Genomic DNA, 20,570 nt, shown 5'->3' on the forward strand with positions numbered 1-20,570 from the left:
GATGATAGATTTCTGTCTGCACGACCTCAACCTTCTAGCCGGTGCTTACCGTTCTTCCCAAATCTTCATGCTGAGTTTTCAAAGACCTGGGTTAGACCGGTTTCAAGCAGAATTTACACAAATCAGTCCAATGCTTATGGTAACATTGTTGGTGCTAAATCTGCTGGTTATGTGACGATACTGTAGGCGGAGGAGACGCTTGCGAGCTATCTCTCTCCTGCTTCATCGTCTTCACTTAAAGCACCGGCTCTTCCACCAAAAAATAAATAAATAAATAAATATATATACCTCTGTGCTGGTGGGGAAGGCTTACTCGGTGGCTCGGCAGGCGGCTGCATGTTTGCATACGATGACTTTTATGCAGGCTTTTCAGGCCAACCTGCTCAAAGGAAATCTGAGGGGGGTCCCCGCCGAGAGAGACTTGCGTTCACCTCCCTTAAGGGTGCCCTGTCTCTCCCGGCGCCCTCAGGGGCCCGTCCTACTAACCCTGCCGAAACAGGGCGTAGAAGGGTCTGGCGAGTGCTTTCCCGAGGGACGCTCGCCGCCTCTAAGGAGGGTTCTAGTGTGTTCAGACCAGTCGTTCCCTGCCGGTGCGCCGTTACAGGGCACTGTGTCTGTCACGCAGAATGTTCAACCAGAGCAAAGTCTTTCGTCGAGTTCGTCTTCAAAAAGAGCACAGCAGAAGCGGAGTGTCACGTCTCGTGCCCCCCTGCAGAGAAACTGGAGGGACGAGGCGGGGTGCTCTCCGGCGCGGCCTTCTCGGGGCAGGACTGATCTGAGGACAGTCATTGTCGCCAGAAAGGCCGCGTCGAAAAAGTCCTGACGGGCTGAACGTCAGGACTCTGAGGGTGGTCCCCATCGGGAAAAACTTGAGTTCACCGCACAAAAACACGGTGCCCTGTCTTTCTCGATGCCCTCAGGGGTCTGTTCTACTAACCCTGCCTATACAGGGCGTAGAGAGACTCGGCGAGCGATTTCCCGAGGGACGCTCGCCCCCTCCAAGGAGGGTTGTGGAGTGCTCAGACCAGCTGTTTCCTGCCAGTATGTTACAGGGCGCTGTGTCTGTCACTCGGGATGTTCATCCGGAGGCCAGCCTCGAGAGGCTGGTTCCCTTAGTAGAGTTCCTGGCGGAATGGGTCCCCCACCCAGCAGGGAGTTAGGATACTACTTCATCGAAAAAAAAAAAAAAAATCCTGACGTGCTGAACGTCAGGGTTCTGAGGGTGGTCCCTATCGTGAAAGACCTGAGTTCACTGCACAAGAACACGGTGCCCTGTCTTTTCCGATGCCCTCAGTGGTCTGCTCTACTAACCCTGCCTTCACAGGGCGTAGAGAGACTCGGCGAGCGATTTCCCGAGGGACGCTCGCCCCCTCCGAGGAGGGTTGTGGAGTGCCCAGACCAGCTGTTCCCTGCCAGTACGTTACAGGGCGCTGTGTCTGTCACTGGGGATGTTCAAATCAGATCCGAGGACTGGTTTGTCATGATAGATCTAAAGGACGTTTACTTCCATGTATCTATCCTCCCTCAACACAGGAAGTTCCTGAGGTTCGCTTTCGGGGGCGAAGCGTACCAATATCGGGTTCTTCCGTTCGGCCTAGCACTGTCACCCCGAACATTCACGAAGTGTACGGATGCTGCTATAGCCCCGCTGAGGTTATAGGGCATCCGCTCTCTGTACTATATAGACGATTGCTTGATTCTAGCTCAATCGGAACAACAGGCGGTTCGGCACAGAGATGTCGTTCTTGCTCATATCAAGTGACTGGGGCTGAGGCTCAACGCCAAAAAGAGTGTTCTTTCTCCATTACAGAGAACCACTTTTCTAGGTGTAGTGTGGGATTCAACGACGATGCAGGCACGATTGTCACCTGCTCGTATTGCTTTGATTCTCGCTGCAGTAGATCAGGTCAAGCTAGGCCAGTCATCCACTGTAAAACAGTTCCAGAGACTGCTAGGTCTCATGGCAGCTGCGTCCAACGTGATACCTCTTGGCCTCTTGCACATGAGACTGTTACAGTGGTGGCTCAGGACCAAGGGATTCTCCCCGAGGGGAAATCCGCTTCGCATGATCGTGAGTTTGCGACGGTGTCATCACGCCCTGATCATGTGGAAAGATCCTTGGTTTCTGTCCCAAGGCCCTGTGTTAGGAGCTCCTTGTCGTCGCGTTATGCTAATGACAGATGCCTCTCTCACGGGTGGGCTCAGGGTCTGTGGGAGGACCATCATCGTCTGTGGCACTTAAACTGCCTAGAGATGTTGGCGGTGTTTCAGGCTCTGAAACACTTCCTCCCAGACCTAAGGGGCCACCATGTTCTTGTCCAGGCAGACAACACATCGGTGGTTTCTTATATCAACCGTCAGGGGGGTTTGCGTTCTCGCCCGCTTTACAAACTGGCACGTCAGATCCTTCTATGGTCCCAGGGGAAAATTCTTTCTCTGAGAGCTTTTATCTCCCGGGGTATTTAAATCAGGGGGCAGACATCCTGTTAAGACAGGGGCCGAGGCCCGGGGAATGGAGTCTTCACCCCGAGGTGGTGGAACTCCTATGGAAACATTTCGGTCTTGCCGAGGTAGACCTATTTGCTTCTCGAGAAACATCACACTGCCCGCTGTGGTTCTCTCTCAGCCATCCAGCCCCGCTGGGGTTGGATGCGATGGTACATCCGTGGCCGAGGTCACGCTTGTACGCTTTTCCCCCGATCGCTCTGCTCCCAGGAGTTCTGGAGAGGGTTCGCCGGGACGGGCTCAGTCTCCTGCTAATAGCCCCGTTCTGGTCGGCCCGGGTATGGTTTGCGGACCTAGTGTCTCTCCTCAACGGCTCTCCCCTAGAGATACCGATCAGGAGAGATCTGCTCTCTCAGGCGAGTGGGTCGATCTTTCACCCCCGTCTAGAGCTATGGAGGCTGTGGGCTTGGCCTCTGAGGGGGCCCAGCTCATAGATTCTGGTCTCTCGGCTGAGGTCGTTGAGACCATCCTCCGATCCAGAGCTCCCTCCACGAGGAAGTTATATGCCGCGAGGTGGAAACTTTTCACCTCTTGGTGTGGAGAGCGCCAGCAGGACCCAGTTAACTGCCCGGTTGGTACAGTCCTGGATTTCCTGCAGGACCGTCTCTCCACAGGGTTATCCCACTCCACACTGAAGGTGTATGTGGCGGCCTTAACTGCTTACCACAACCCTTCAAGTGGAGGTTCCCTCGGGAAACACCCGCTTATGTCTCGCTTCCTTCGTGTCACCTTGAGGCTGAGGCCTGCAGTTCGCACAAGGGTACCAGCTTGGGATCTGGCCGTCATCTTAGAAGGTCTCTCCCTTGCTCCTTTCGAGCCCATCGAGGAAGTTTCGGAAAAGTTTCTTACTCTAAAGACTATCCTTCTTCTCGCTTTCTCATCTCTAAAAAGAATTGGAGATATTCAAGCACTTTCGGTGGCTCCCTCGTGCCTGGAATTTGCTCCTGGTTGGTTAAGGCCTTTCTCTTTCCGAGACCAGGTTATGTTCCTAAGGTTCCAACTGTTTCAGTTAGACCTATTGTTCTGCAGGTTTTCTGTCCTCCGCCTTTTCTGACGTCAGACCAGGAGAAAATTAATTTGCTGTGCCCAGTTTGGGTTTTGATGCTTACGTCCACAGAGCTGCCCTGTGGAGGAGATCGGAACAAATGTTCGTCTGTTTGGGTCACCTAAGAAAGGATGTCCTGCATCTAGAAAAAGGATGAGCAAGTGGGTGGTCGAGGCCATCCCACTTGCTTATGGTTCGGCCCATCAGCCTTCACTTTGGCTGTAAGGGCTCATTCCACCCGGAGTATGGCTGCTTCTACAGCTCTTCTTTCAGGAGCTTCTCTTCAGGACGTTTGTGATGCGGCAGGCTGGTCCTCACCGCACACTTTCGTTAGATTTTATTCCCTCGATCTTAGCTCCACTCCCAGGGCTCAGGTTCTCTCGTCGGTTTGTGTCTCCTAATGACACACGACGGGGATTTGGTCGTATGGGGATGTGGGTATTGCGTTCCCACTGCGATTTCACGCAGCGGTAGTCCCTGAAGGGGAACGTCCCGGGTTACGTATGTAACCCTAGTTCCCCGAAGGGACGGACGCTGCGTGTCCTGCCATAGTCTCGGCATCCCCTTGGGTCGCTGCTTCAGTAACTTTTAAGCTGGCGTGTTGTGTACTCAGGGGATATTTATAGCTTCCTGGTCGATGACGTCACTCGCCGTACGCTCATTCTCTCCATTGACTGATTTCATTCATGCTTCAGACGCGTCACGCTGAGGGCGTTCCCACTGCGATTTCACGCAGCGTCCGTCCCTTCGGGGAACTAGGGTTACATACGTAACCCGGGACGTTTTGGCAAGAGTCCATAACTCAGTCACTGATATTTGACAGTTCCAGCAATTGTTAAGGGAGTGTTCTTTTGATCGCTTTCCATATATTATTAAATCACAATTTAAATAACAGATTATTTTCTTCCTACTAAGAGAAACAATAGACTGACACATAGACAAAGAACATCTAACTGTAGGCTACATGAATCATTACATATCAGAAATCACTGGTCACAGATCAGGCATTAGAATCAACACAGTTACTTACATGTTGTCACATTATTGTCGAGTCCATTTCGTAAACTTCTGTTTGCAAAACTTGCAATGTCTTAATTACCTAAGAATCCACAGTGAAATGTACTACATATAAATAAATAATGTTGAATGAGACATTCACATTGTTGCTAATAAATAAATAAATAACCACATTCCTAGCTTTAGGATCCTTTGGAAGGTAATGTCATTTTTATTCCAGTAATCCTATTGCTCTTCTCTCCTGGTCATCTCACTGACGCGCGAGTGGGCGGGGCCAAAGTTGCAATGATGAAGAAGCTGTTGATCTTCTTCGGCAGAGGCGGTCTTTCACCTTTCGATTATATATAGGCACATTCTACAACGAGTCGTTCACTGGGCTTTGTTACAATAAAATCTGTTTTTGGACTAACAAGGACGTTTTCAGTTCTGAAATATACAGGATATTCTTATATATTCTTATACTATGTCAAAAGCTGAAGGACATTTTTATTTCTTAGTTCATGACCCCTTTAAAGTAATATACTGTAATTCTACATTTTAATGTTAAATTTTATCATTGAAATAATGTGACATTTTGAAATTTAAACCAAAAACCGTCATGCCAAGCTTCTATAAACAGGAGACAATCAGGGCTTCAACTCCTCCTGTAGAGTTGGACAAATCAATGGGAAACTCTGCAGGACAGACAGCATTGCATTGCGATTTCTTTTTCCAGTCTATAGTGTCCAGTGTCAGGACTGTTTTTCCTTAGCACTAAATGTTTCTGAGAAAATGTCTTACAGTAAATCTAGAGTTAATCTAGCACAGAGAGTGTTGACAGCAGAGCATTCTGTTGCATTGATGAGCAATTAAGAAGTTGAGATAAAAGAACTGGGCTGCAGTAATTGTGCAGCATTTGACTCGTGTGTGTAGCCGAAAGTGTTTGGTTCAGTGGAAGGTGTGATCTTCTTAAGAGAGAACATTGTGTTTGTTTAAAATCAATGTCTCTTTCTCTGTTCTCTCTGCTTTCTTAATTTGTCTCTCTGGGTTTTGCTATCTTTGCTCATGGGTACTAGATCTGGTTACAATTTTTACAGTTACAGCTGTTTTTTTTAAAGCCATGTGACTATTAATTCTGACAAAGCTGATTGGCTGAAGACATCAAAAGCACACACAGAAGGTATCGAAATTACTGTAATTACGAGATTCTGACTTGTAAAAAGCATTCATGTCTCTTAGAACTTGTAATTACAACTTGCACACTCTGAATTTTCTGAGCTCTCTTACTTGCATCACCTGACCACTGCAGGTTCATTTTGACATTGATAGTGTTGCCACAGAAATGCATAATTCTGAGGATGTGAACAGTTGCGAGTAGAACGCCATTTGTCATTACGTGTGTAGTTACAGTAATTATGACATGGTGTGAACGCAGCTACAGTCCCTATTTCAAGCTTTCAAGAGCCATCCAAAAACAAATTGGTAAAATTTACAGTACTACACTGTAAATTTGGGAAGAAAAATATTTGTCAAAGTTGTAAATAAAACTATTGGATTATTGGAGTATTTTTACAAGAAAATACTGTTTCAGTTTTTCTGCTTCAAAATATGTGTCACTTGCTGGTGCTTTGTAATTATTTGTAAAGTTTACTTTTTCTGAGTTAAGATTGTTTCTACACATTTTCGGTGATTAACAATAAAATATTTGCATTTTTGTCAGAATATGGCTATATTTGAGTGGACATCAATACAAAGTCTTGAAACTCTAGATCCTTGGTCCTTAACTTGAACTGCTTGCAATCATATCATTCTCTATAGAGCACAGCTGATTGGTTCCTACCCTCAGTAGCCAATGAGCTCGCTGCTCAACCTTCAAATAATTAGTCAGCATTTGCCTCAGTAGTGCAATGTGCTTTCAGAAACCCTCCAGCTCCCCAGCTCCACCTGTATAGATCTGCTACGAGTAATTCATGTACTTACATGCTTACAGCAGTGTGTTGTATATGTATTGGCCGTAGCAAGTCCTGTACTTGCTCTGCAGCAGCAGCAATAATATATACCGCAGCAGCGTAGCAGATCTATTCTGCTAAGACCAAATATATCAACTTTGTCATACCCATTATCATGCCAAACACTCCGAGAGTTGTCATGACAGAAATATAGATTGAGGTTTTTTGACCACAGTGGTGTAGTTACAGCCCCTACCAGCAGGGGTTAACCAGCAAAACCCTGACTAATAGTTCCCTTTCGAGGGAACTCAACACTGCGTCGTTGAAAACGACTCTTTGGGGAAGCTCCCTTAGCGTGCGCCTCGGAAGTATGAATGAAACTAATCCAATCCTGATTGGTGTTGCGTCATGACGTAACATGTGACGGCATAACCGGATGTATAAAAGGTGACGCCGGACACACACACGTTAGCTTTCGCTCTTCAGCAAGCGCTCTGTGTTGAAACTGTCTCTGTCTATTTGGTGTTGTTTGTCTGATTTAAAACAAAGATATTATGGCGAGTGAACAGTTTGTTAGATGTGTGCACCCATGCCCAAGATTTATCACGGGTGGGGACACACATCAACTTTGTGTAAACTGTTTGGGAGTGCAGCACACACAGGCAGCTCTTAAGGGATCTGCCTGTGAACACTGTAAAGCACTATCTATGAGAGTGCTGCGCTCCCGCTTGGCTATTTTTAATAAGGATGGCCAAGCTCGCAATCCCTGCGATTCAGGTCCCGCGTCTGTTGAGGCGCGCGCGGAGGCTTAAATCGTGGGGATCGCAAAAGAATCTCGCAGATGAGAACGAGACTGCTGAGGCACTTTCTCGTTCATCATCTGGGGATTCAATAACACTCGCTCACGGCGCAGCAGGAAGATTCTCGTCACAGTAAATTAGACGAGAGATTCCTGCAGCACAGGTCACAGCCTCAGCGCCGGGGTTTGCCATTTTTCCCAGATCTTCATAATGAGATCTCTAGATCCTGGGAAAAACCCCACTCCTCTCGTAACTCATCTAACACATCGTGTGATTATAGCAATGTGGTGGGTGCGAGGGAGGCGGGGTATGGCAAGATGCCGCAGATGGAGGAAGCCTTGGCGAGTTATCTTTCTGCTGAAGCGGCATCTTCGCTTAAAACCCCGGCGCTGCCCAGTAAACCATGTAGGGAAACATCAGCTGAAACTCGCCGGCCAGAAAGGCGACCTGAGGGCCGTCATTCAGGCCAAGAGGCGGGGGAAGAGGTCCTAACGGAGGTGGTAGGACCTCAGAGGGCTGTCCCTCCCGCTGTAAGGCAACCGAGGTTGTTTTCAAAGCGGAGCCCTCAGGAAAAAGATGTTATCCCGCCATCTCTGATGCTTCAGGCCACATCAATTTCCAGCGAACATCCAACATGGTGTCTGCCACAAAGGTTTTTAAAAGAGCAACCACTATGGTCACAAAATATTTCTCATCTAGCTCCTGCCGTTCTACCGCTTCAGGAAGTCGAGAACAGTGCTCAAAAGATACCCGAGACCAGTCTCGAGAGGCTGGTTCCCTTAGTAGAATTTCTGGGAAATTGGGAAAATCTTCCAAATATATCTATGTGGGTGCTGAATATAATAAAAGATGGTTACAGACTGCAGTTCGGTCACAGACCCCCCAAGTTTGCGGGGGTGGTGCCGACTACAGTGGTTCCAGAACAGGCTCGGGTTATGGAACAAGAAGTACAGACTCTCCTGGTCAAAGGGGCCATAGAAATCGTTCCCCTACCAGACAGGGAGTCGGGGTTTTACAGCCGTTACTTTATAGTTCCAAAGAAGGATGGAGGACTGAGGCCGGTTTTGGACTTAAGGCATCTGAATCTGGCTCTGAGAGGAGGTTCAGGTTCAAGATGCTCACCTTTTCCATTTAAGTGAATCAAATCAGGTCCGAGGACTGGTTTGTCACAATAGACCTAAAAGACGCCTATTTTCATTTCTCCATCCTACCATGTCACAGGAGGTTCCTAAGGTTCGTTTTTGGGGGCAAAGCATACAAATATCGGGTCCTTCCGTTCGGCCTAGCACTCTCTCCCCGAACATTCACGAAGTGTATGGATGCAGCTCAGGCTCCATTGAGACTCCAGGGCATACGTATACTAAATTACATCGACGACTGGCTCATACTGGCTCAGTCGTGGGAGATGGCAGTTCGGCATCGAGATGTCGTCCTTGGTCATTTTCAGAATTTAGGGTTGAGACTCAACATAAAAAAAGAGTATGTTAGAACCAGTTCAGAAAACTACTTTTCTGGGTGTGGTATGGGATTCGGTTACGATGTGGGCACAGATGTCTCCCGCACGCATCGGGTCTATCCTAACCATGGTTTCTGGGATAAGACTAGGCCAGGCCATCACTGTAAAGCAATTTCAAAGACTGCTGGGCCTCATGGCAGCGGCATCAAACATAATACCTTTGGGCCTTCTCCACATGAGGCCCCTTCAGTGGTGGCTGAGAGCCAAGGGGTTTTCCCCCAAGAGGAATCCGTTCCGTATAATAAAGTTTACGCGCAGATGCCTTCGTTCCCTATTAATATGGAAGAAACCTTGGTTCTTGTCCCAAGGGCCAGTGTTAGGGGCGTCATGTCGCCGGAAAACTGTTTCGACAGACGCCTCCCTCACTGGCTGTGGCGCGGTCATGGACGGCCGCTTTGCCAGGGGTCTGTGGCAGGACCATCATCATTCTTGGCATATAAATTGCCTAGAGATGTTGGCTGTTTTCACAGCTCTGAGGAGCTTCCTTCCAGACATCAAGGGTTACCATGTCCTGATACGTTCGGACAAAACATCAGTGGTGGCTTATCTGAACCGACAGGGGGGACTCAGATTGCGCCCTCTATCCAGATTGGCGCATCAGATAATTGTATGGTCCCAAGGGAAAATTTTATCCATCAAAGCAATATATATCCCGGGGGTTCAGAATCAGGGAGCAGACATCCTGTCGAGGCAGGGGCTGAGACCCGGGGAATGGAGACTTCATCCGGAAGTGGTGAAGTTAATATGGCAAAAATTTGGACTAATGCAAGTGGATCTATCCACTATTTATCCCCACTGGGGTTGGATGCCATGGTACAAGCTTGGCCGAGGCTTTGCCTGTACGCTTATCCCCCGATCGCTCTGCTCCCGGGAGTCCTGGAGAGGGTTCGCCAGGAGGGCATCAGTCTTCTTCTGATAACCCCGTTCTGGCCGGCCCGAGTATGGTTCTCAGACTTAGTGTCACTCCCCATAGACCAACCATTGCAGATTCCTCTGAGGAGGGATCTGTTGTCTCAAGCAGAGGGCACAATATTCCACCCTCGCCCGGAGATGTGGAAACTGTGGGTCTGGCCCCTTAGGGGGCTCAGTACTTAGATGCTGGTCTATCAGTTGGAGTAGTTGAAACCATACTTAGCTCTAGGGCTCCATCCACCAGGATATTGCATGGCCTAAAGTGGAATGTGTTCTCTAATTGGTGTAGAGAACATAATGTAGATCCAGTCAACTGCCAGGTAGCTTCAGTTCTGGAATTTCTTCAAGACCGCTTCTCTGCAGGTCTCTCGCCATCCACTTTAAAAGTATACGTGGCTGCCATTGCGGCTTTCCATGCACCTTTAAACGATGGGCCTTTGGGAAGGCACCGGCTGGTCATACGGTTTCTCCGTGGTACTTGGAGGATAAGACCGACAACCAGGTCCAGGGTTCCTTCCTGGGACTTGGCAGTTGTTCTCGAAGGGTTATCCCTGGCCCCCTTCGAACCACTTCAGTCGGCTTCACCGAAGGACTTGACTTTTAAAATGGCTTTTCTGTTAGCTATTACCTCTATAAAGAGTAGGAGATCTCCAAGCCCTGGCAGTAATCCCGGCCTGCTTGGAGTTTGCCCCTGGCGGAGTAAAAGCTATTTTACATCCTAGGCCTGGTTATGTGCCTAAGGTGCCATCTAATGTGGTAATGTCAACAGTTCTTCAGGCTTTTCACCCTCCACCACATGTGTCAGCAGAAGAGGAAAGGCTCCATTTGCTCAGTCCTGTCAGAGCTTTGAGAGTTTACCTTGAGAGGTCCTCTTCCTGGAGGAGGTCGGACCAACTTCTAGTGTGCTTTGGAACACCAAGGAAGGGATTACGTGCTTCTAAACAAACTATTAGCAACTGGATAGTTCAGGCTATTACTTTGGCCTATAGGGTGCGTGATTTACCTTCACCCTTGGCTATTAGGGCTCACTCTACTAGAGGTGTTCCATCCTCTAGGGCCTTTTACGTAGGAGTCCCCATTAATGAAATCTGTGAGGCGGCCGGTTGGGCCTCTCCTCACACTTTCATTAGATTCTATAGTCTGCACCTCCCTAGTACGCCCGGCGCACAAGTGCTCTCGTCCTAGCTAGTGCATGTTTCAGTTTCACTCTAGGACAGGTTTCGGTGCATGGCTGAGTTGGCATTCGTTCCCCAAAGAGTCGTTTTCAACGATGCAGTGTTGAGTTCCCTCGAAAGGGAACGTCTCGGGTTACGACTGTAACCCCTGTTCCCTGAGAAGGGAACAAGACAGTGCGTCGTCTTGCCACGCCCCTCTACACCTTGGAGCGGCTTGCTTCGTCGCGAGGCTAATGTGTGTGTGTCCGGCGTCACCTTTTATACATCCGGTTATTCCGTCACATGTTACGTCATGACGCAACACCATTCAGGATTGGATTAGTTTCATTCATACTTCAGAGACGCTCGCAAAGAGTCGTTTTCAACGACGCAGTGTCTCGTTCCCTTCTCAGGGAACAGGGGTTACAGTCGTAACCCGAGACGTTTTCATCAGTCTTCTCAAATGTGAAAGAGTGAGAATGAGACCGCGGTAACGACTTCAGGAAGAGGCAGTCACTTAGTTTATTTGGTAATGTTCCCAGTCTATGCAAATACCATAACAGGAAGCACTCAAGACGTGCCCCTGTTAATGTTATTGGGTAATATTAAAGCTTGAATTTCTCTCTGCTGTACTTGCATGCTATCATCATAAGCATTACACTTCTGATTCATCCAGTCTAAATAAGCTCTGGATATTTTAGGAAGGTTTTATTGTTTTTTCTACTCTCGTTTGTCTGTTTCTGAATTCGATTACATGGGGGAGAGCAATAAACTTGCTTAGTGCATTACACATAATGGCTTTTGGTAAGTCGTCTTCTCTCCAAAACCATTGTTATGCCTTGGGTTGTGTGTGTAAGCATCTTTTGTCAATACATGTTTAGTGCAATTTCTCAACAATAATTTGAATTGTACCTTAGAATATAAATGTCCAAGGGGTTTTAACCATATAAATCTACAATATCGTATTTGATACGCAAATTTCTAAAGCCTCTAAATTATCAACATAATCAAAATGCTTTTTGTCAAGTAAAAGTTTTTTGTAAAACATCCAACTTTATGTTGTGGAGAGTTTTTATAAAGTTAATGTAAGAGTATCAAATATGATCAATCAGGCTTTTGAGGAACATTTATTTGATCATATCTCAATCGTTGTATTGCATTGCATAACATGTTTTAAAACTACAGATCTTTGATCATAAAACTAAGCTTTTAAATATCATCATATTATTGGGAGATATAGACTGACGACTGATATTTATATGCATTTTATGTACATATTAAGATCTAATTGATTTATATCATATGGTATCAGAATTTAATTTTACTTTTTGGCCATATAAATATACGTATCTGCACCAGATTACATTCTGATTACATTCTGTTTTGTCTTTCTTAAGTTTGAGCTTCATATTCTCACTATATCTTGCTATATGAGTCATAACAAAAACATATGCAAACATATATATAGGATATTTATATACATATATAAGGTTGCATTGCTAAAAAAAAAAAATATCTTCTCCTTTGCAGGCATAAAGTCCTTCTGCCAGCTGCCACAATGTTTAAAAACAGCTTGAAAATGCTGCTGACGGGGGGGAAATCCAACAGGAAGAGCCGTAACAGCAGCGGTCAGTCTGAACTTTCATGTCTAACCACTACATGTTTATCCACTAAGATATCATCTAAATATAACTGCATACTTGTTTGTGTTTTTCTTTTTAAAGTGCTATTTTTTTTAGACCACACGAATCAGAATATTTTAATAATCATTGCAAACTGCCTATTTGGAAGTTAGTACCAAGTGCAGTCGCCCTGAGCTGGTATTACAGAAGCATGTAAGAGAACGAACAGCCTAAAGCCTTTATTATCCATCATGCCTCAGTGTTGGAACTCATTTCTCTCTGGGATACTGGGATGTTCTGCCAATATATGGGTTTCCATATGCTTCCTGATATAACTGACAAATCTGCAGCAAGCCGAGCATGAGGCATGTAGTCTAAGCATCAGACGGCACGTCCACATGCCATTCGCTGACCGTCTGATACTCAACACTTGAAAGGATCACAAGCTCTAGTCAGATTACCAGACAGCAATGCAATGCCAGACGCACGTCTCAGCAGTTTGCCAGACAAAAAACCTGTTTTTAACTGGTGAGAAAAACGAATAAGTGGATTTGCCAGGTTAATGGCTTTAAATCTTTGAAAGATATTCAGAGATTGGTTTAAGTTGCATGCAAACTAGATTTTCTCAAGCAGAACCTATATTTATGTTCACATAAAGATCAATTCTACATACTATTAGTGTAGTTTTGTTGTATTTGATTGTGGCTTGAACCATTTCAGATTTAAATTAGAATGTTAAAGATAAAGAAATGGAAAAACATCTGGCACGTTTCTAGAAATATCTCTTTGTGTCATGTGGTTTTGTAAAACCTTTATGTCGTTTTCAACTAAAGTTTAAATTTAACAAGTGGCATGTCATGTGGAGTAACCAGGTAAAAATAATAACCTATTTTCATTACACTTTGTATACACGTATCTCATCTTAATCATTATTTTCAAATAATGTTCAAGTTTTTAAGTATTTTTTGCTTTACAAATATCAACAATTATTAGTTCATAAATATTACTTTATTTAGGGGGTTGTACCATATGACATTTTATAACCTCCTCTGACTCAAATTATGTTTCTATGGCAAATACGTGTTTTGTTTATTTTCATACCTTGCATTATTAATACATTAACAAAGGTCAATCTCTCAAAAAAAATCCAAGTTTACAAGTTGCAATTACGAGTTCTACAAGATGGAATCTTGTATTCCGATATGGTTGTATCACATGATTTGACCTTTCATGAATGAAATCATGTATTTTTTTTAATGAAAAGATCTTGACATCATGCCATTGACCTTTTAGCTGCCCATAAAACTTAAAACTTTGATTATATGGTCTCTTCAACTGTATATCAGCAATTCTTGTTCTCTGAAATAAGCCTTTAGGTGACACTAAAAATTTATTTTCTTGAGAATTAGACATGAATTAAGTGCAAAGAAACAAACAAAAAACAGAGTTATTCGTAAAATCCTTTTCTGGTGTCATATTGACTGTGCTGCGTCTCAAAGCTCCCTGTGTGATTACAGTATAGCCAAAACCTCAGTCGCATCATCACACGGCCGCTCTAATAGACGTGTTCTCCCACTGGAGCTGGTTTAGTTGGAAGTGATCTCATTAACCACTGGTTCTAGAGATCAAGCAACCATTTCAAATGATACATTGATGTCTGAAGCCTTTTGCCAATGGAATTGAGTAATAGTCAAAGCATGTGCAAAATCCATGCTTTCATATAAAAATACCAGACCATGCATGTAGGGCCATATGATTTCCATGATGCAGAAAACATAGATGTCTTAAAAGTCATGCAAATTTATTTTACTGAACAATGCGGAATGTCACAGAATTTAAACTTCCTCTCCAGAGCTGCTCTGAGACTCATTTCACCATTTCATTAGAGAAACATATTGTCAGATACACACAGAAACTCAAAGCTCATCACTACAACATGCCAAAATACAATATTGGTGCATTTTTTGGTGATACCTGCATTTTCAGGGAGTTAATTCAGTTGTAGATTGCGGTTTTCACACCCTAAATTACTGTACTGTGTTATTACAGAATGGGATTAAGCACTAAAAAGTGAATTGACAACCGAATTTAGCTGCAGTGTGTTCGATGCCTATACTGTATATCCATCTGCGAGACCCACATATGCTTCTTTGTCTCTTTCCCTCTCTTTCTTTATTTATCAGCAGAAGTAGAATGAATACTTCATGGTCTCTCTCTGCTTGTTTAGTGCCCTTGACCCATATAATGATGATGTTAAGCTATTGAAATGTCACCTCACTTTCTGACAAACTTTTCCACGTACTGTATTTCCATCTAGCACTATTTCTCTCTCTCTAATTACCTCTTTCTCTTTGTTTCACGTTGCATTACACCTTTATGTGTACATTTTTTGTTCACTGTATGATGAATAGGTGCACATGTGCAATTATGAGATGAGGGCAGATCTTTGTCGAAGAGTGAAGGAATGAACAAACACCATTAATTTCAGATGGAAATCACACTGATCTCTTGGTTTTCATGCTTTATATATTTTGATGTTGGTGCTTGGATATATTTGATTTCCTCTATTTAACCTGATTGAGGAGAATTTTTATATTTGTGCCTATATGTATGGTATGTAGCTTTAATCTAAACTACAGGATGATCAAATAATTTCAATCTAAATTCAATGTCCATGTATGTTTTAATTTTGTACGTAGCTCTGTTGCAGTCAGCCAGTCATTATTGCATAATAAACCCCTTCAGGGTGAAACAAGACACTGATCACACTGTGCGGGTGTATTTCACAATAGTGACTATTAGACCGTACGCCATCCCTTACGTATACAGTTGGGTCATTTTTTAAAATTATTCTGTCTCTCTCTCTTTCGCTTTTTCATGATCAACATCTATCATTATCATTTATAAATAAACAAGTGTTTTCTGAGTTAGTGTCGGCTGCATAGATGAAGTTGATGATGCTGACTCGAGATCTCTGCAGAATCGATGCACCTATAGTTAAGTTAAACATGTCATGCATGAACTCTACTTATTTGGCTTTCACACTCCGCACGAACACTTGGATATGCGCCTGATAATATTGGAGCGGGTGGCCATGTAAAAGTGGCTAATGTTAGGCTACTACTACCATGTTTCGAATGATAAGCTATGTTTGAGGTTGAGTAATGAAAGGTAGGGGTGTAACGGTACACAGAAGTCACGGTTCGGTACGCACCTTGGTTTTGGGGTCACGGTTCGATATGAGTTCGGTACAACAGGAAAAAGAAATCCCCAATGCTAGTTTTCTTTTCATCCATTTTTAACAGACAGTAGTGCAAATTACAGTTTGTTCCAACTAGCAGCATTTAGTCCCCTGAGGGTAGTTGCTACATAATAGCCTTTAGTGTATTAAGTACTAAGCAGTATACAGAATGTTGCTTGGTCACTGACCAATGCACTCTTACTTTGGTCATATTGTTGATATGGCTGATAAAAAAACAAAAGTTAGCCTATTTGGTCACAATCAGCTATACAAAACTGAAAAGCATATCTTGTGTACAAAATAGAATAATGAGAAGTAAGTGAAACGGAGAAAAAGTGCCATCATCTAAGCCAACCTCACCTTTCCACTGAGGCTTCTCATTTCCAGGACACGCATATTTCAGCACTGGAATATAATAGTGAGACTTCCACAATGCCAAATGATTTTGTCTCTTTATAATATCAGAAACAACTTAAAATACTTCAGTAGTACTCCAGTAAGACATCATTCAAAACTGTAAAGGGTCTATTTTTAAGCGCGTCACAAAAATGAAACGAAGCTCAGCGTGGAGACTACTAGCAAGCTCTTGTGTGTCATCTGAACTCTTGTTTGTGGTTGGTAGATCACAACCCGGGCCGTAGATCGTCTTTTTCTTCTTCTTCTGCTCTTTTTCCTGTTGTGGCGGTTAGCAAACAGCATTACATTACCGAGTGCGCCCCCTTCTGGAATGTAGTGTGGATCGCCTGTGACTAACTTTATTCGTCCTCTGACTGTAAATACATATATATGTGTGTGTGTGTGTGTCACACATGTGTCAGTGTTATGTTTGTTTTTGAATCTGTTTTCCTGTTTTAGACATGTCTGATTTTCACTGTGTTCTTTGTATTCAGTTTCTAGCCACTCCTCCTTCATTAGTCCCTCCATAGCGTGTTAGTTACTATGGTTTCTGTCATTGAGTTAATTTGCGCCAGCTGTATCTTGTCATCATTTCACTCACCTGGGCTTCATCATTTTCCTTTTTTTGCCCTTGTTATTTATACCCTGCGTTCTCCCTCAGTCTATGTCCGTTCTCGTTTATGTATAGCGTGTTTTTTTGTCTCCTGAGATTTTGATTATTAAATTCCTGTTTCCTGGTATTCCTCATCTCCTCGTGCTTCCTACCACCACGTACCCTAACAATATGCACCGAACCGTGATGTCTGTAATGTGATGGTTTGGGATGAAAACATGAACCCTTACACCCCTAATAATAGACGTACATTTGGATTTGTACCTGCCCGTCATAATTACCACTTGGGCTAGCCGTGTTAACGATCTTTCCATCACTGACTGCATGATTTTGCCACTTCCTGTGAAGTTTTTTTTCTCCCACTTATGCTACCTTCACGTGCAATAAGAATTATCGTAAATACGAGTTTCCAAATTAAAAATTGGACATGAATGCCCTTTCAAGTCGTATTTACAACTGGGAAGTTCAGGGATAATTTTGATCATAATCAAAATTTCAGAAGTGGGAAGTAGGAAATTTCCGAAAGCACGTGGAGGCAGCATAAACGACTAATTAAAATTTGGTCGACCAAGACTCTTCTCTGTGACTAACGTTTAATCGACTATTAGAGGGCGGCCCTAATGTTTAGATCTACTTGCATTGCATAGAAATAATGTAGCCGATCACAGTCAAGTCTGCTTAGAAATAACAGGTGATTTTCATGCTAGTAAGAGGAACAATGTGAAGTTGGAAGTTTATAGTACAATGAGCCTCTTTTACCTCTTATATATCAAGGTCAATGAAATTTTGATTCTCTTTATCTGTGTTTAATCAATATTTCTTCTAGCTATACCTCATGCTTGGTTTTTGTCTTTGCCTATCCTTCCCTCTACAATCATTACCTTTCTGTCAGTCCTCCTACACAGCCGGTAAACATTTGTGTTTGTGTTTGTGTTTTCTCAGATGCTTGAGGTTTAAAATGCTTAAAGGTTGTGTTTTCTCAAATGCTTGTGGTTTAAGATTGGTCCGTCTTTTTAGCTTACGTTCAATTACACTTGTTTGAATGTACTTGTTTTAGGACTGTCAATCAAATTAATTACATATGGTTGTTTTAGAAATTTACATACATTTTTTAGCTACATTACTGGCTCCAAAATCTGTGTTCTTTCTCTTCTCTCTGATGTGTTTGTGTGTTTCCGTTAAAAGCAGGGGGAAAATTGATGCAGTACAGTATTGCTTCTTATACTCACAATATTGAATCGATATTGTGTTGATGTGTGTGCTTTTGAGAAGGTTTGCCAGGTTAGTGGCAACAAGTGTTTGGAAAGTATGCAGAGTTTTGAGGAACTTGGACTACGATCACACTGTCAGTCCAAATCCAATATTACATAAGCAAAGTGACATAAGCAAAAAATCTAATAATGTATTTCCAGAAATGAGATTTGAATAGGATTTTAAACCACATATGAATGTACAATACCTTGAAACAGATTTTGCTATTCACGCTTGTTAAATATGATCGGATTCCAATCGGATGTGCACAAAAATTGGATTTGGACTGACAGTGTGAAGGATTCAGTGACAAATAAACTTGATATCCATTAACAGAACTGCATATTACACTTTGTTTTCAGAGTTATGTCTGTGAAATAGTCAGACAGAAAATCTGGGAAAACTATCCACAAAATATTGAAGTATTTTTTTAAAGAAATGATACTCTAAAAATAAACTAAAACTGTCAGTAGGTGGCGTTAAATGTCTAAATGAGTAAGTTATTGAGTCATTCATTTATTTGATTCGTTCAAATGGTTGATTCATTCAGGAATGAAGTAAATGGCTCTAATTATGAATGGGCCATTGATCATTGGTTCACCTGATTGATTTGCGGAGACGCACAGAAGTTCTGCTCTGGCTTTATAGGTAATGTTTTCATTGGCAAATTTGAGCAAAAACAAACAAAGTTAACAAAATATTAAAGGAGCATTCGGCAACTATTTCAAATGAATAAAACCGTTTAGAAATCATTTGGATGGTTTAATAACCTGTTCTGGTGAGAATGGTGACTTTCCCCGCTCGCCCCAGCATTCCTAGGCGGAAAACCAACCTTGCAACATGAGGATTAACGTCCCGGTAAGTTGGAAATAGGAAGTCTCGTGAGAAGCGAGAACGAGCGAGAAACACAAACTCCTTTACGGCAATTCGACATAAACACACACGCTGCCCTCAATGTGTATGATGTATTACCCACCTCGGTAGACACAGCACCACACGATAAAGTTGGCCGGCTCCGATAATAACAAATGCACATGAGCAGCGGTAGAAAGGGTGAGAAGGGGCCGCAAGTGAGTTTTTTTTGACATCGTTGTGAAATATACGCCTCACAGCTGTAGGGGGAGCTCGATGAGAAAACATGCGACAACAAAAGTGAAAATCAGCGAAGAAATAGCAAGAGATGCCGAGTGCCCCTTTAACTTCTAATTCATTGAACTGTTTTATAAAATCAAATCACATTTGCACTCGTCCAAGTTGGGACATAAACAACACTCATGTGATATTGTGCCCGTTACTCGTGTGATACATGACATGATATAAATATGAGACAATCATATAGGGGAATTTGAAGATAGTGTGTATAAAATTATTTTAAAAAAATGGCACGGTAGTATTTTTTTTATTTTTCAGAGAAACTACCATGCCATTCTTCAAATATTTTTTTAAAACTTTAATCTGTTTCAGATAATCTGTTTTGCGATCCTAAACGGCACATAAAAATAAAACAAACATGATTGCATGATGTCTCTTTCTGTTTAAATAGCAGTTTTGGGAAGATTAAGCTGCAGTGTGGACCAGACCGTATGCCGTTTAGTCAAAGGTCTGTCTGCGCGAGACTGTCTGTTGATTGAAGGTTTGATAGAACTCATGAATTTCAAAGCAATTTACATTTACATTTACATTTAGTCATTTAGCAGACGCTTTTATCCAAAGCGACTTACAACTGAGGACTACAGCAAGCGACTCATCGTGAAGAGGCAAGAACAACGCAAGAAGTGCTCAAAATACAAAGTTCAGGCATTGCTCAGTGTAGCAAAAGCCAGACAAGGGAAGATTTAAAATGAAGGAAAGATTTAAAAGAGAAGGAAATTTTTATGTCATTTTTTTAATGTTTTTTATACACGGAAGAGATGAGTTTTCAGTTGTCTTTTTAATGCTGTCAGGGATTCTGCATTGCGGATGAGAGTGGGGAGATCATTCCACCTGCATGGAACCGTGAATGAGAATGTTCTGGAGAGTGATTTCGTGCCTCGCTGTGATGGCACCACAAGCCGTCGCTCCTTGGCCGATCGTAGGCTTCTGGAAGGGATGTAGACTTGTAGTAGGGAGTGAAAGTAGGACGGAGCTGAGTCTGTGGTAGATCTGTAAGCAAGCGTCAAAGCTTTGAATTTGATGCGAACAGCGAGTGGTAGCCAATGCAGTGAGATGAACAGAGGAGTGACGTGAGCCCTTTTGGGCTCGTTGAAGACAAGGCGGGCTGCAGCATTCTGGATCATTTGTAAAGGTTTAGTAACACATGATGGCAGTCCAGCCAGAAGAGCATTGCAGTAATCATCAATATGACATTGCAGCAATGTCATATTAACGTCTGTAATGAAACATACTGCAACACTTGGTACATCCAACACTTGACAGGAACCACAATAGGCGTTGTATCATGGGATCCCGGGCCGTTCCCACGCCTGTGCCTCAGCGAGACTCTTAACGGTATCATTCATTTGTTCTTGGCATCTCAGCCTGAAGGCGCAGATCCAGACCTAGGGTTATTAAACTGCTCAGATTACTCTTAT

General features: G+C 43.4%; 1 protein-coding gene across 1 annotated transcript in view; it reads left to right on the top strand.

Annotated features, from left to right (window-relative positions):
- Window positions 1-20,570, top strand: part of tanc2b (tetratricopeptide repeat, ankyrin repeat and coiled-coil containing 2b) — a 210,103-nt gene that overhangs the window by 71,567 nt on the left and 117,966 nt on the right. The window contains exon 2 of the mRNA XM_077224633.1: window positions 12,408-12,505. Coding sequence (XP_077080748.1) covers window positions 12,436-12,505 — 70 coding nt within the window. The 5' untranslated portion in view covers window positions 12,408-12,435. The remainder of the gene's footprint in view (window positions 1-12,407; window positions 12,506-20,570) is intronic.

The sequence above is a fragment of the Siphateles boraxobius genome, unplaced genomic scaffold (assembly GCF_051911475.1).
Source record: "Siphateles boraxobius isolate OS27281-9 unplaced genomic scaffold, OSU_SipBor_1 90, whole genome shotgun sequence".
Taxonomy (NCBI): Eukaryota; Metazoa; Chordata; class Actinopteri; order Cypriniformes; family Leuciscidae; genus Siphateles; species Siphateles boraxobius.